General features: G+C 56.6%; 1 protein-coding gene across 2 annotated transcripts in view; it reads right to left on the reverse strand.

Moving 5' to 3' along the window:
- Positions 1-1,529: 1,529 nt before the first annotated feature.
- Positions 1,530-14,335, reverse strand: part of LOC144731293 (filamin-C-like) — an 88,502-nt gene continuing 75,696 nt past the window's right edge. For both annotated transcript variants that reach the window (XM_078612346.1, XM_078612345.1), the window contains 11 exons: positions 13,640-13,843; positions 12,790-12,942; positions 11,819-11,941; positions 11,102-11,368; positions 9,896-10,033; positions 9,261-9,376; positions 6,703-6,835; positions 5,817-5,993; positions 4,652-4,870; positions 3,952-4,158; positions 1,530-3,239 (listed from right to left, as the gene is read on the reverse strand). In XM_078612346.1, the coding sequence (XP_078468472.1) occupies positions 3,052-3,239; positions 3,952-4,158; positions 4,652-4,870; positions 5,817-5,993; positions 6,703-6,835; positions 9,261-9,376; positions 9,896-10,033; positions 11,102-11,368; positions 11,819-11,941; positions 12,790-12,942; positions 13,640-13,843 (1,925 nt within the window). In that variant the 3' untranslated portion in view covers positions 1,530-3,051. The remainder of the gene's footprint in view (positions 3,240-3,951; positions 4,159-4,651; positions 4,871-5,816; positions 5,994-6,702; positions 6,836-9,260; positions 9,377-9,895; positions 10,034-11,101; positions 11,369-11,818; positions 11,942-12,789; positions 12,943-13,639; positions 13,844-14,335) is intronic.

The following is a 14,335-nucleotide window of genomic DNA, read 5'->3' on the forward strand; positions in this document are numbered from 1 at the left end:
ATGCCCGTGCATTATGCAGGATTAGCAGCATCAAAGGGAGTCACGAAAGCTTTAAATCGAAATTTAAACTCAAGTATTTTATATTTTATCTTACCTGCAGGTAAGGCTCACAGAGCTGTATAGCTCTTTTTCAGACGCGACCTGGCCACAAATGATAGCGCAACGAAGTGGCTGATCACGTGGAAATGTATAGCAGCCAAATACTCCAAACGCGTGATGTTGATCCTAAATGTGGAGGGAAAAATCGGACCCGGAGAAAAATCCACGCGACCACGGAGAGAACGCGACCACGGAGAGAACGCGACCATGGAGAGAACAGCTAACATCTCGCCACCGTGGCGAGATGTTAGCTGCTTTCGATTAAATAGATCGTTACATTGACACGTGTTGGGAAATCGACTTAAAAGCCGGTGGTTGTGTGTCGACCCCTTACACAATCCACAGCCTTGTGCCTTTTATTGATAAGATTCTTTGGAATTTAATTTTCGTTTTCTTCGATTTGCAAAAGCAATTATTGGCTTCTGAAAATTCACGTTGCTCTTTCCTTAAATAGTTAACTTAACAAGCACACAAACATCGCAATGTAATTCCTACCTTTTGGTGAACGATTGCTTTCATATTCAGTACAAAACCTTCGACTTTTTTTGAGATCCCAATATATATATTTTACTTGAGGTCCTCTCCCCCCTGCTTTGTACGACGCTGTGTTCTTACTGCGTCGCGTTCTCGTTGTCGAATTCACAAATGCTCACTGGCGACGACACTCTTCCTTGCACAGGGATGCTGCTTTTAATCTTTCTCGACAATAATTTCCGAAACGCCTCCTGCCGAGGTTTGGCTCGCAGTTTAGACTGTTGGGCATAAGGCACTGCCACTTGCGTACACGCTACATGCATTACTGTGCCCTATATGATGCCAATGAGGAAAAACAAACAAGTCATGGGAAGACAACATCGCTGGATGGGCGTGGCTTGCGCAGCGTAATTCGCCGAACATCGTTTTGTGGAATAATCCGGCTAAATTGAAGCGCTGGGAATATCCCCCCGTCTGCTTCGCCGTGAAATTTGACCTGCGCAGTGGCACGGGGAGTTACACGCAGCACTGCTAAATGCCGTGTAACTCCTCGCTTTGACTTGTGTGTGCATTTCAGTGTTCACAACAGGACGCGACGATAATTCTGTTGTCTTTTCTCTTCTTCTTTTCCCACGCCACGTCTTTCTAAAACAAACCATCAGTGTTGTCAATCCACAGCTGGATGACGGGCAGTGCCCCACAGGGGCTGTTTGACCGTGGCACTTCGACACTCTGGCCAGCGGCGGGTTGGTAAGAGAGCGTTGGGCCCAGGACCGGCTCGGATATCGTTCATCACCGATGGCAGCAGCAGCCACGGCTGGGCATCGAACTCGGGTCGCCGGGGTCCGTGCAGCAACTCGCGAACCGCTGAGCGACTGCTGCAAGGTCGCGAATCGACCAATCGGCGAGAGGAGGAGCATTTCATCGGCACAGAAACAAAAGCAACAGCCGGAATATTTAACCAAAATTAAGCGTTGTTTATTAGCCTAGCAGTATTTATAATATGAAGCGATACTTGAAAGGATGCAAAACAGGCACGTAAAGTATAAAATGCAACGCAAACAGAACTATCCTGTATAGAAGTGTCATTTCCTGCCCTCGTCGCACAAGGCTCGGCAAAACCCGCGCGTCAAACGGCGCGCTCTATCTGCGTGGCGCAGCAACGTGAAGGCCGTTGGCGCGGTGAGGACAAACGCACTGGGCACCTGCGAATGAACTTAGTGAGCAGTGTGCTCGGGCTATCAACCCAGTCGGTCGATCGGTCGTGGCAGTCCCGTGCGCCGTAGGCGTCGCGCTACGAAGCAGCTCGAGGAGGTAAATGCGCAGCCCTGCAAGTGCTCGCTGGCGCCAAACGCTGGCGGAAGGGGGCCCCCGCCACTCGCCCAGAGCTCTGAGAGAGGCCCTGTGGATTGCATCCGTGGCGTGGGGAGGGGGGGGGGCTTACTCTTCCCCAAGTTCGTGGAAAGAGGGGGGGAGTGGCCCACGCTTTCTTCCCCCCGGCTCCGCTCCCCGGACCCGCGAGCTGCCGATCGACCGAGACGCGAGCAGAACAAGGCGGTGCAAAAAATCTTAAGCGGGGGGCGGAAAACGCGATCAGTTGGTCTCAGCAGAGACGGTCGATTGGTGGGGGATTTTGACGCGGCCGAATGAAAACGGAAAGGTAGCTTAAGTCCTTGGCAGCGACTGGGTCCGGACGAACGTCCCTTCCTTCACACGAGCAGTTTATGACCGCGCGGGCACGCGTGCGCGCGGGGGGCTTACAGTCGTGTTGAGTGTCGATTACGAACAACAACAAAAACCAAGAAACGTGAGAAGAAACTGGGTCGCATTCACTTTTTTGTTTAAATACATCATCTGTGTTTGTGCGCGGCGATTCGCGTGAAGCGGCGTGCGGGTGGCAGAGGTTACAACGCGATGCGGGGGGGGGGGGAAAGGGGGGTTGGGGTGTGGGAGGCTGCCAACGCGATGACAGTGAGCACGCGCGCACGCACGCGTCACGTGTCGGTCATCCCCGTCCGAACAAGAAGAGCGCCCAACTGGGCGGATGAGGTACCCGCCGCTCGGGGTGCTTTGGCAGCGCGCGGACGACGTCGAGCAACTCTCGGTCGCGACGCTGCAGGGCGTGTGCCGCCGAACAAGGAAATCTTTCGGCGCGACGCAAAATTATTTCAGGCGAGACTTTTCGGCCCTCGAGTTGAACGACAAATTGACGGGACTTGCGTTTTCCCGAATGCATCGCCGCTGGCATGACGACACTTTTGACGGAATCCTGCAACCGCACTGAACCATCAGTAGGTGTCACGAGCGAGCAGTCGACCAGACAATTGCTTGATTTCAACATTTTGCCTGGTCGGGTCACATTTTGTCAAGATATTAGTGGGCGGTGGGGGGTGGGGCGGAACACGTACGTAATTTTTTGGTCTCCCTAATACATTTGTGTTCTCGAGTTGTGGGCGAGAACGACGGCGGACGGGCATCTCAGGGCACGTTGACCCTGAAGGGGCTGCCGGGGATGTGGTCGTCGCCCCACTTCACGATGAGCACGTAGTCCCCGCGCTCCTTCACCGTGTACGTCACGCTGTAGTGCCGGTTGCCCATGTGCTTCACGTGCACCTCCTCGCACGGCGTCTGCGGCCCGTGCACTCCCACCAGCAGCATGTTGTTTCCTGCGCAGGGGTGGCGGTGAGATGTTAACTACCTCGCCTGGTATGCAGGATGTCATGGGTTCGATCTCGACCCTGCCGCCTGCTGTATATTTTGAGTTTGCGTGTCTCTCTCTCTCTCCCTGTGGACAATAGATTTTTATCTGGGTCCTCCGGTTTTTCCCTCCACATTTAGAATCAACATCACACATTTAGAGCATTAAGCTGCGATACATTTAGACGCGATAAGCCACTTCGTTGAGCTATCATCTGTGACCAAGTCGCTTCTCAGAAAGAGCTGTGTAGCTCAGTGAGCGTTACCTGGGAAAATAAAAATAGTTTTAGTTGAATAAATAGTTCGCGTTTGAAAAAAGGTGGTGGCGTGCGCAGACCAAATACGTCAACAAACTATTGTTATACTTCATCTCCTGGCCACTTGCTATCCAGCCCCAACCCGACAGCGGCTGCTAAAACCCAAACAACCTACCTTTCAAGTACTAAATCAATGTATCCCACCCAAGGTACGACACCTGACAGGACTGGACATTTACTGGACATCCGTAAAACAAAGCTTTTATAACTCATCGGATTCCTCCAGCATAAATAAATGTTCTGATTCTGACAGTGCCAGTCCCAGACGTGTAAAAAGAAAGCAGAGTGACGGAAATCCTCCTCTCCAGTCTCCCCCGGCAAAAAAAAACGCGGCCGCGACCAAACGGCGCTGCGGTGCACTCGCCGGCTTTGCTGCAGTCGACGCTGAAGCTGTTCTTCTGGCCCACGTAGGCCTTGCCGAGGCCCGTGCCTCGCGACACCGCCTTGCTGGCGTCCGAGGCGAAGCGCGGGAGGCCGGCGCTCACGGCGTTGACGGTGGACGAGCGCGTGACGCTCTCCACCAGCACCGAGGACGTCTCGTGAAGGCTGTGGCCTCCGGCCAGACGCGGACCTGTCGGGTGGGAGGAGGACGCAAGTTCGGGCGTGACCGAAGTCGGCGGCGCAGGCTGCGACGCCCCCGTGCCTCGCGGCCTTTCTCCGCGGTGTCCGTATGTTCGTTGCCCTCTTAACGGCCCGCCAAAAATACGACGTCTACCCCGTCGCTGCAAGCATCCTCGCCGCGGCGTCCGACTCCAGAACTCGGACCCGACCTCGACCGACGCGCCTTGCCCCCCCCCCCCCCCCCGTGTAAAACGTGGAACGTTGGGGCCAAGCCGTCGGGTCAGCGTTGGTTCCAGCCACGTACCAACGTTGGCATGCTCACTGTGACCAAGGTAAAGGTCACCGTTTAGGTTATCCACCGGATAACGCCGAGGTGCGCGCCAATTGCACGGCGAGGTATTTGAGAGCTCTCATCGGCCGTCGGTGAGGACCGAGGCTTCCCCCCCCCCCCTCCACCCGACTAGCGGCCGTCCAATGCAGAGGCCCCCGGGCCGAGCACCCACCGGTGACCTTGGCCTTGAAGGGGCTGCCGACGATGTGGTGGGGTCCCCCGTACTTGACCGTGATGAGGTAGTTGCCAGGCGCCATGGGCACGTAGGTGACCCTGTAGCCTTCGGGGCACTCGACGCAGTCCAGCTTGACCTTGGAGGGCCCGTCGATGGTGACGGCGAGTGCGCCCGGTCCCGCCTTGCTCACGTTCACGACGAAGTCGAGCGTCGCCCCTGCGCGCAAGGGTCGTGCCGGCGGCGCACGCTCGGTCGCGACTCGGCTCGTCCTGCCTCTCCGCACGCGCTCGCGTGCGCCCAAGACTGTCGCGCGCGTTTCGTTTTCTCTCCCCGCCCTTATATTGTGCAGATCGCGCTCCGACTTTTGGCCCCGGTGACCTATTTGTGCTCTCGTAACTGTCGTTGTTTTGCGAACGTTTCACGTATCCGACCTTTGCACATGTCCGCCTGTGCGTCGGTGGCCGGCGAGTTGGATATGCGGCGTTGTGCTGCGCTGCGATGAGTCGCTAGAGTGCGGTGGTGATTCAAGCCGACAGGCAGGGTGCAACCCGAGGCACCTGCGTCTGTCCCGGGCAGAGCCGCTCCATAGGGGGGGAAGGGGGTGCGGGACCTGGGGCCCCCACGGTGTGATTTCAAACTAAACCGGAAGTGTTATATCTGACACTGACATCGAAGCGCAGGGGCCCCCCACAGCGCGGGGCCCAGGGCAGTCGCCCTGATTCGCCGTCCACCCTACGGACGGCTCTGGTCCCGTGATCTCCGCACTTCACCGAGCCTGGCACGAAATGCACCTAGCCTGGCACGAAATGCACCTAGCCTGGTACGATCGCTGCGGCGATGTAACCGCCCACCTACGTGTGCGTGTGTGCGTAAGTGTGGCAGCAGTAGTGCAACCCTTTGAAGGCCAATGCAAGTGACGATTATCTGAACCGGTTCTGGGCCTCCCCTAGGTCGACTCGCCCTCAAATCAGTACCTGGTCCGGTGTGTAAACATCGTCATTGGGGGAGACAAAGGCGGCCCGGCGTGGTGTTGGCCACCCACCCCCTTTGTGTGCGAGCACCTGTGCAGGCCTTCACAGGTGCCCGCTGAACAGCGCTTGCTCCACGAGTCCATTACAGGCTATCTGGGAGATCTTTGTCTTTGTCTTGTTGCGGCACTCACCGGTAATGCCCCCCTCCAGTCCGGGTCCGTACGCAGAGACGAGTCCAGGGTCCCCGGTCTGGCCGGGGTCGCCGACACGAACCTTAAAGGGACTCCCTGGGATGTGGGTCCCGTTGAACTTCACCTCTATCGTGTGCACGCCGTTCTCCCGCGGGATAAAGCGAATGGCGTACTTGTCTGCGTTTGCGACGGACGGGGAGGGGGGGGGAGGAGTAGGAAGAGGAGGCGGAGAAGGGAGGAACGCAAGGGGAGAACGCCCACGAAGAGCCACGTGTAACGATGACGGAACAAAACGAGCACATTTGGTACCCGCGGCGTCCCCGCAGCGCGAGGATTTCGCGAAGGTCGCCGTGTTTGAGTGACGAGTGTAGTTCGGCGGTCGGGAGCAATGTTCACAATGTGGTTTCACCCAATTTAGTAAATTTGAGTTTGGCTAAATTTTACACTGGCACGCTATAAGGACATCACGAATAAATACATTTATGTAGACACAATAGAATACAGTACAACGTGTGATGTTATATATGTATCTATCTCTCTCCCCTTCTGTCCGTGGTCACGTGGCTTCTGACGATGAGGCGGGACAAACGTCTTCGTCTCTCTTTCCTCCCACTGGTCGTGGCGATCGCTTCAAGCAGGTCTACATTTCACTCTTCTAAGTCCTCCTCCTTCATGCCGCCAGGCCACGTCTTGTGCGTGGTGCAGAGTGGGGCGGTGCGGAGTGGCGTGGATTTGAGCGGTGTGGATTGGGGTGGTGCGGAGTGGGGGGGTGGTGCGGAGTGGGGGATGGTGCGGAGTGGGGGGTGGTGCGGAGTGGGGGGTCGTGCAGCATGGCGCGGTGCAGAAGGGAGCGTTACAGAGTGGCGTGGTGCATTTCCCATTTTACCAGATTCCAGCTCAGACACGAAACAGTCTTCGACAGCTCCCGAGGGTGCGTGCACCTTGGCGTCAATCACCCCTTTGGCTCCGTTCAGTTGAACTGCAAAGGATGCTGGGTGGTTGACCTTTAACCCTGACTCCTATTGGATGGGCACGTTGCACGGTTTAGCGGAACACAATTAAACATCCCGACGACAGTGAGCAAAAACATCCAAAGCAGCGGAGCTGTCCGACGAGTTCCCGCGTTGCGCCGCGTGATGTCCGCCACGCCGTCCCCACGTTTCACTCCACGTGGACAGAAACGCCGAACCTCGTGCAGGACAGCGCGCGGTACAACCCGAAGACACACATACACCGCAAAGCTATACAACAGGACAGCCGTGGAAATCTGCGCAGGTTGGATCTACACCGGAGTTTCTCAAGCAACCCGCCATGGTCCGTCCGCATTTCCGTGAATACCATCATTTTATGCTCGTCTGCAAATGAAGCCACTGCACAATTGCAAGCGGCTGATGGTTGGAGATCGTGGAAAGCTGTACCGTGCGGGGAACACGAGGGGTGGAGTTGAGAAAGGCCGGTCTACATGATGGAATCGTGCAGCGATGTCGAAGATCCGACAGGTTACTCAAGATACAATATTAATAGTCGTGAAATTACATTGCAGCGATATCAGTTTTAATTAACTTTGTAATTGTATTTCAATTGTGTACTTGAAGTATACAAAAAATCCTGCCACTAGCCTTTGCAATAATCACGATCTATAACGCTTATAACGCAGCGCGGACAGTTACAACAAATACTAAAATTAACTTACTAACACAAAGATGTAATCGAATCACCTTGCTGTCAAATACCAGCACGGAGATTATATTTACAACTTTAATTATCGAGCGTGTAATTTCATAAATATTTTGTCAGGAAATTATTTAAGAAAAATACAATGAGCAGCGACGGTTCACGAGACAGACGAGACATTTACTGTGGATCGCACCACGCAATTCGGAGTATCGCCGTACCGCGGTTACACGAGCAGTCACCGGTATTGAGAAACGCATCGAACGCACAACACACAATCACAGAGTTACCGGGACCGGCCCACCAGCCTTCACACGAGGCGCTAGGGAAGCAATTGCCACTCTGCCTGTCAGCTTCAAACGCCACCCTTCTCCTGCAAAGCCCCATGAAGTGGGCGACTGTCATGTGCCACGAGCTTCAGGCGGACGTGCGAAACGGTCGGGAACGCGAACGCCCGCAGGAAATCGCGGTCGCACCGTCGCGCGCGAGCGGCGCACCGGGCGGTTAATTGGTCGGTGCGGATGTGTGACGTCGTACTGTGACCACTCGCGCTAATGTCTACCCAGAGGTCAAGAGAAGAGGCGGGTCGCTCTTCGAGTGTCAACCCCTCGTGTGCGCGTGGGGTTTTCTCTGGGGATTCCAATTTCTTCCCACGTGAAAACAACAACAAAAAACGCACGCTCTCTCGAGCTCCCTCCGCTGGAGGCAACCCAATGCAGCGGCATCGCCATCGAGTGTGCAGGGGCCCAGGTGGGGGGGCCCCCCCACGTGTAATTGCTCGCAACAGGGCCCCAAGCCTGCCAACTGCCTGACGCCCAGCGAGCGTAGCGTGGGGTGAAAAGGAGGGATCCATCGACCAGTCGCACGTTTTTAGCGCTCGAACAAAGCTGCCGAAAGTGAACTCCTGTCGACGGCGAGCTTTTTGTTGGCGACAAGGAGGAGGAGGAGGCCGGCGACGTTTGAAGCTGTTGGGCATCAACCGGGCGCCAAGCGCGCACGCGCATGCACGCACGCACGCACTCGGCGGGCAGGCACGCACACGTGCCAGTGTTAATCGAGCCGGAGGGCTTGTCCTCTGGGTCGGTCGCGGCCTTAAGTCTAGTCAACGATAACCTGCGGACTCGTCTCTCGCGTCTTTACGCTGCGGACTTCGTTCGGTCGTCGTAGACTCGATTCGCTCGGTCGTTGTGTCAGTGTTACTCTGATGTTGGTTATTAAAATCTTGGTGTGAGGGGGCGTGCACCCCCCTCCGCCCCCCCCCCCCACCAATAATATGAGGGAGAGTCAATCGGTGTTGAACTCGCTGCTGTGGCCAGGGTGGAAGAGGAGGCCAAACGTATCCCTCCAGAGGCGCTGCCTAGATCGAGCTCCCTCTATGGGATGCCCTTCCGCCAGCAGTGAGCAAGGTATTGCAGGGGCTGCGCCATTACCTTCTTAAAAATATTTTTGGGAGCCAATTACCATTTTGAGTCCTCCTCTGTGCACTCGAGTAACGCCGTTAAACGAGGTGGCCCGGTAGTTTCGTCTCGTCATAGACGGGCGCGCGTTGTTGGTTGATTGGCGGGCAGGAGCCGTCGTCATTCGTCGCGCCGGACGATTTTCGTCCACGCGAGAGTCATCGTTGACCAGACTAAGCAAAACAAACCACTTTGCCGACGAATAATTTCGGTCGCTAATTAACACTGGCACGTACGTGCGGGCGTGCACACGCTCGCGGTTGTTTGTTGTTTTTGTTTCTTTACACGGACAAAGGCTTCCCTGGCGCCTCACCTGCAGGCTGGCGACGGTGAGGCGCCTCGCGTCGTCGCTGGGGGCGCCGACGGGCACCAGGAAGGGGCTGTCCGGCACGTGCTCCTCGTTGAACCGCACCGACACCTCGTAGTCACCTGCGCGGCGGTGGCACGCGGCCGACAAACGACAAAAACGGCGACAACCGTCACCACCACCGCCGCCGCCGCCGCCACCGGCGTCAACAGCAGCCACGAAAAATCCCCAAACTGTCGCCGCCATCTCTTGTGGTTCAGAAGATGCCGTTGGGGCCATGTGCTGTTTGCGAGCAGCACTTGTGAAGGCCGGCGCAGCACAGGAGAGGGTGGGTGGCCAGCACCGCGCCCGGCCACCGTTGTCTCCCCATTGCTGATGTTTACACAGCGCTACACCAGGTACTCTTTTTAAAGCCGAGTCGACTTTGGGGAGGCCCAGAACCGGTTCAGATAATCGTCACCGGTGTTGTCCGTGAGCGGGAATCGAACTCGGGTCGCCGGGTTCCTAGCGCAGCGTAGCCCTAACCGCTATACTATCGCTCCCCATACACAGGCGCACACACATGCACACACACACGCACACACACGCACACACGCCCGACACTCGCGCACACGCACGTGCATGTCAGGGCGCCACGTTACCGGGTTCCTGCACCACGTACGACACGCCGCAGGAGCCGTCGTTGCGATCTTCGAAGGAGATGTCGGCCTTGCTGGGTCCCTCCACGGCCAGCGACAGTCCCCCGGCCCCCGCCTCCCTCGTCCAGATGCTGAACTCGGCTGTGTGGACCAGTGGTTGTGTTAGTTTCAGTCGGCGTTTCTTCTTTTCCAGTCGCAGCCTCTGTTGTCAAGGTGACGGCAGACCTGTGGATTCTAGGGCGCCGCGGTGGCGAGGAGATGTTAACTACCTCGCCTGGTAGACAGGAGGTTGTGGGTTCGATCGCGACCCTTGATGCCTGCTGTATATTTGGAGTTTGCGTGTCTCTTTCTCTCTCTCCCCGTGGTCGCATGGATTTTTCTCCGGGTCCTCCGGGTGCTTCCCTCCATATTTAGAATCAACATCACGCGTTTAGAGTATTTGGCTGCTTTAAATTTCCACACAATCAGCCACTTCCGTTGAGCTATCATTTGTGGCCAGGTTGCAAATGACAAAGAGCCAAATAGCTCAGTGGGCCTTCCCTGGTTAAAATAAAATTTTAAAAATGTAATAGTCAGGCCCCCGACCAACGAGCCAGAGCTACCCAACTCGTGGCCTTCACGCTCGCGTGGCCCAGGGAGGGAGTTGGCAGTGACCGAGGAGAATCAGTGGGGGGGGGGCAACATCGGAGATGGCCAAGGGCCCCTCACTCTAGAGGCTGCGCCGGTAACCGAGGCCGAGCGCGGCTCTTGAAAAGTACGCGGGGCCGACGGAGAGGGGTGAGCCCCTGCTGCCTCCGCCGTTGAGCCTCCCAGAAACTCCCGGCAATAACGCACTCCGAGCCTGGCGCACGCGAAGTTCTATGTATGTACGTATGTTGAACTTCTTTCGCACCATACGTAGCCAACCATGCTGATCGGAGGTGGAAGAACATCAAACTAAACATGAACAAACTATTCTAAAGAAATTAGTTTTTAATCTAGATGATTTAAAAGTGCAGAGCTCCAGTGGCTTCCTGATATCAGAAGGAAGAGCGTTCCAAAGGGCCGGAGAAGCGCATACTGATAGCGCGCGATGCAGTGACCGTCTTAGTTGTTCGATGGCCAGCCAAAAGCCGCCGCCGCCACTGCCGCTGCTCGCGAGGATGTCCGGAGTTTGCGCGTCTGTTACGTTTAAAAGCTGGCCGGGCCGACCGTCGCTCGCCATCTTACCCGGCACGCCGGTCTCTCCCCTCTCCAGTCCCGGGCCGCTCGCCCGCACCTTGTGGGCGCCGCCCTCGCCCAGCGGCCCCACGGTGAACTGGAAGGGGCTGCCCGGCACGTGCTGCCCGTGGTACTTGACGCTGACGGTGTGAGGCCCGGTCTCTTGCGGCACGAAGCGCACGCAGTAGGTGCTGTCGCCGCTCTCGGTGATCTCGGCCGGCTGCTGCAGGCCCGACGGGCCCGTCACCTGCGCCGACAGCTCGGCCTTGTCGATTTCTGTTCCGCGCGTGCGGGCACACACAGAGGCAAGGGTTCTTCAGCTCGGTGTTTGTGATTACGTTGGCGGGTCACGTGTCATAGGGGGATGGGAGAGGGCGTAACGTTGTTCAGAATCGGAATGGGAAATCTTTATTCGTCCTGGAGAAATCCGATGAGCTACGAAGCCCCTTATTCCACAGTGCGTCCAATACAAACAAACGGCAGGACCGCAAAGTATAGGAAAGGTGAGCAAACCACTGAAAGTAAATACGTAAAAAAGATAAAGCTTTTAAGTTCAAATTCCCAGGCTTGAACAACAGCAAAAAAAAACAACGGCAAAAACAGTCCATAACCCTGTCGGGGGATTGAACCGTTGGCCTCTGGCCTGCAAGTCCGGTGCTACGGATAATTTCTCCGTTGTTCGTCATTAGGATGGGAGTGGGGGGGGGGTAGCGGGGGGGGTGATACCTGGAATCTTGAGAGCGACGTCGCAAGTGCTCCCCACGGACGCCACGGACGGCGCCTGCTGCCTCCGCGTCACCGTCTGCTTCATGCGGCCCTCGCCGCTCACCTTCACGCTGAACGGACTTCCTGGGGGGGGCGTCCAGAGGACGGTGGGGTGGGGGGCGCAGGTCGTAGCCCAGTGAGGTTGAGGGCGGAACAAGCACAACGACAAACGGAGTTTCTCAATTCTCTCTCTTTTAATCTCCCCAGGTTTTGTTCCCGGCGTGCATTTGGCGTCGTTGTCGTGTCATCAGGGGCAACTCTCCAATCGTCTCTCTCACAGAGCGGCGTAAGCCTCACGTGGTAGAAAACGGCCCGTGGAAGGAGATGTCATAGAACTACTTCCGAGATCCTGTCAAGGGGCACTGGAATTTCCCCATAATTGTTTTTATTCTCAGAGCTGGAATTTAATAAAATTCTGTTTAAAAACCAATACTTTAAATACAATGTTTTTTTTTTCTGTGCAGTCACTGGTGACCGGGCTGAGACCATCATCATCTCACACTTCCGATGAGAACGGTTGGCTATGTACGGTACAAAAGAAGCTCAACATACATACATACTCACATCTCTCTTCACCTGAGAGGCCAGTTAAATTTGAGGCGGCCACCTCGATTTGAAGCGGCGATTCTCAGCAGTGCCAACTCAGCGCAGTGACCTCCCAGCCAACGGGGCCACCTACAATGCCCTAGCGCTCTTCGTTCATCCACGCGTTCCGCTAATGACATCACTTAACCAAGGCACTTTTTGAGTGTGTCCATATTTATTTGCGTTGGGCTCTCTGTGCCATCATTCGTGACTGGGCTAAGACCATCAACTGGCTACAATGGAGACCGCATGCTCTCATCGCAGGTGGCTACCTGGATCTGAACTCAACCCGCGCTCTGACCCCCGATCCGTTTCCGCGGCAACCAGGCGCGCATTGCCAAGGTTACCTGGCACGTGCTCGTCGGCGAACTTAATGCTGACGATGTAGTTGCCCGGCTCGGTGGGGCAATAGGAGACCTTGCAGGTCCCATCCTCTTGGTCGTCGCAGTTAATGTCCACCTTGCTGGGCCCCTCGATGGCCAGACTCAAGCCACCATATCCTGGCAAGGGACGTCACACAACAACACGCCGTAAATCACTCCGCATCACCCCCGCCACACCATGAAATGCTCCAGCCACTTCGCTGGATCTCAATCCAACTCCAGATCGATTTAAATATGGCACTTATAGAGAATGAAAGATCTTCCATGGACTCGCCCCTGCCTGCTTGCTTGCCTGCCCCGTCTCTTCCCTCTCAATGAACTACTCGTGTCCATGAGCTGTCCTACCTCTGCCCCCCACATCTCAATCTACTCCACGCAATTTCCACCCCCCCCCCCCCCCGCTTGCTGTCGAAGCCCCTGTTCAAGCTTCACTGAAGGAGAGGTCGATCATATTTGTTGCTGGCTCCAACAGTCAGGAACTATCTTCCCCAACAGTCATCCACACTGTCAACTGCGCCCTGTGCAAGTCCAGGCTCTTTCCCTCTGCCTACGACCGACGGCCTCTCTCGTATCAAATCAAACGCAGCCACTGCTTCTGCGCAGCGTCTTGGCATGAAGTCGCCTGCGTTATAGCTCCCGATTTTTTATGAATCCTGCGTTTTGACTGCACTGGAAAAACGCTGTCCCAATCGGCGATGGCGGCACCGCCGCCACAGCTCGCGCGGGTTCCTTCCCGCCCTGGCGGGGCTTGAGCGAGTGCGTGCGACCGACCGACCGACGGGAAGCATTTTGACGGCCGCGGCCGCGGCCTCACCGGCGTTGCGCGTGTCCACGGCGAACTCGCTCAGCTGGAAGGTCTGCCCCTCGGCGAGGCCGGCGCCGGACGTGAGCACGCGGCTCGCGTCGCCGATCTCCGAGGGCCCCACCACCACGGTGAAGGGGCTGTTGGCCACGTGGCGGCCGCCCTTTTTGACGCTCACCTGGTGCTCGCCGATCTCCTTGGGCGTGAACGATATTCCTGCGAAGCCGCGTGCACGCGCGGACGGGGAGCGGTTGGGGGTGGGGGAAGTGGATGATGCGGGTTACACGAGGGGCGGGGGTTTGGGGATGGGGCATTCGTCGCTCGTCGCAAAGGTTCGCCCTTTCGAATCCGGCAGGCCGCCCCAGTTAATACTGCGGTGTGTGCCGACCGTGACGATGCGACGTGCCGTCCGTCGCTCACAGCGCACGCGAAAGATTCCATGGCGCCGTCGTTCGAAGAGAGTTGGCCATCCAAATTCGCCACGAGTTTGAAAAAAAATTGACACCGCGAATTACCCAACTGGGATCACACACGCCGACATACCCCCCCCCCCAGACGAAGTGAAACGCGAGCGCCCTCCTTGGTCGTGGCCTTGCGCTATGAGAGCGGTGTGACGCCACGCGTCATACCGTTGCGCACTGACCGACGTTGCGCGCGACAAATATGTTATAGGCCTTGCCCCCCCCCACCCCCCGGCCTTGCTTGCCC

This window comes from Lampetra planeri, chromosome 38, assembly GCF_965212315.1.
Source record: "Lampetra planeri chromosome 38, kcLamPlan1.2.h2, whole genome shotgun sequence".
Taxonomy (NCBI): Eukaryota; Metazoa; Chordata; class Hyperoartia; order Petromyzontiformes; family Petromyzontidae; genus Lampetra; species Lampetra planeri.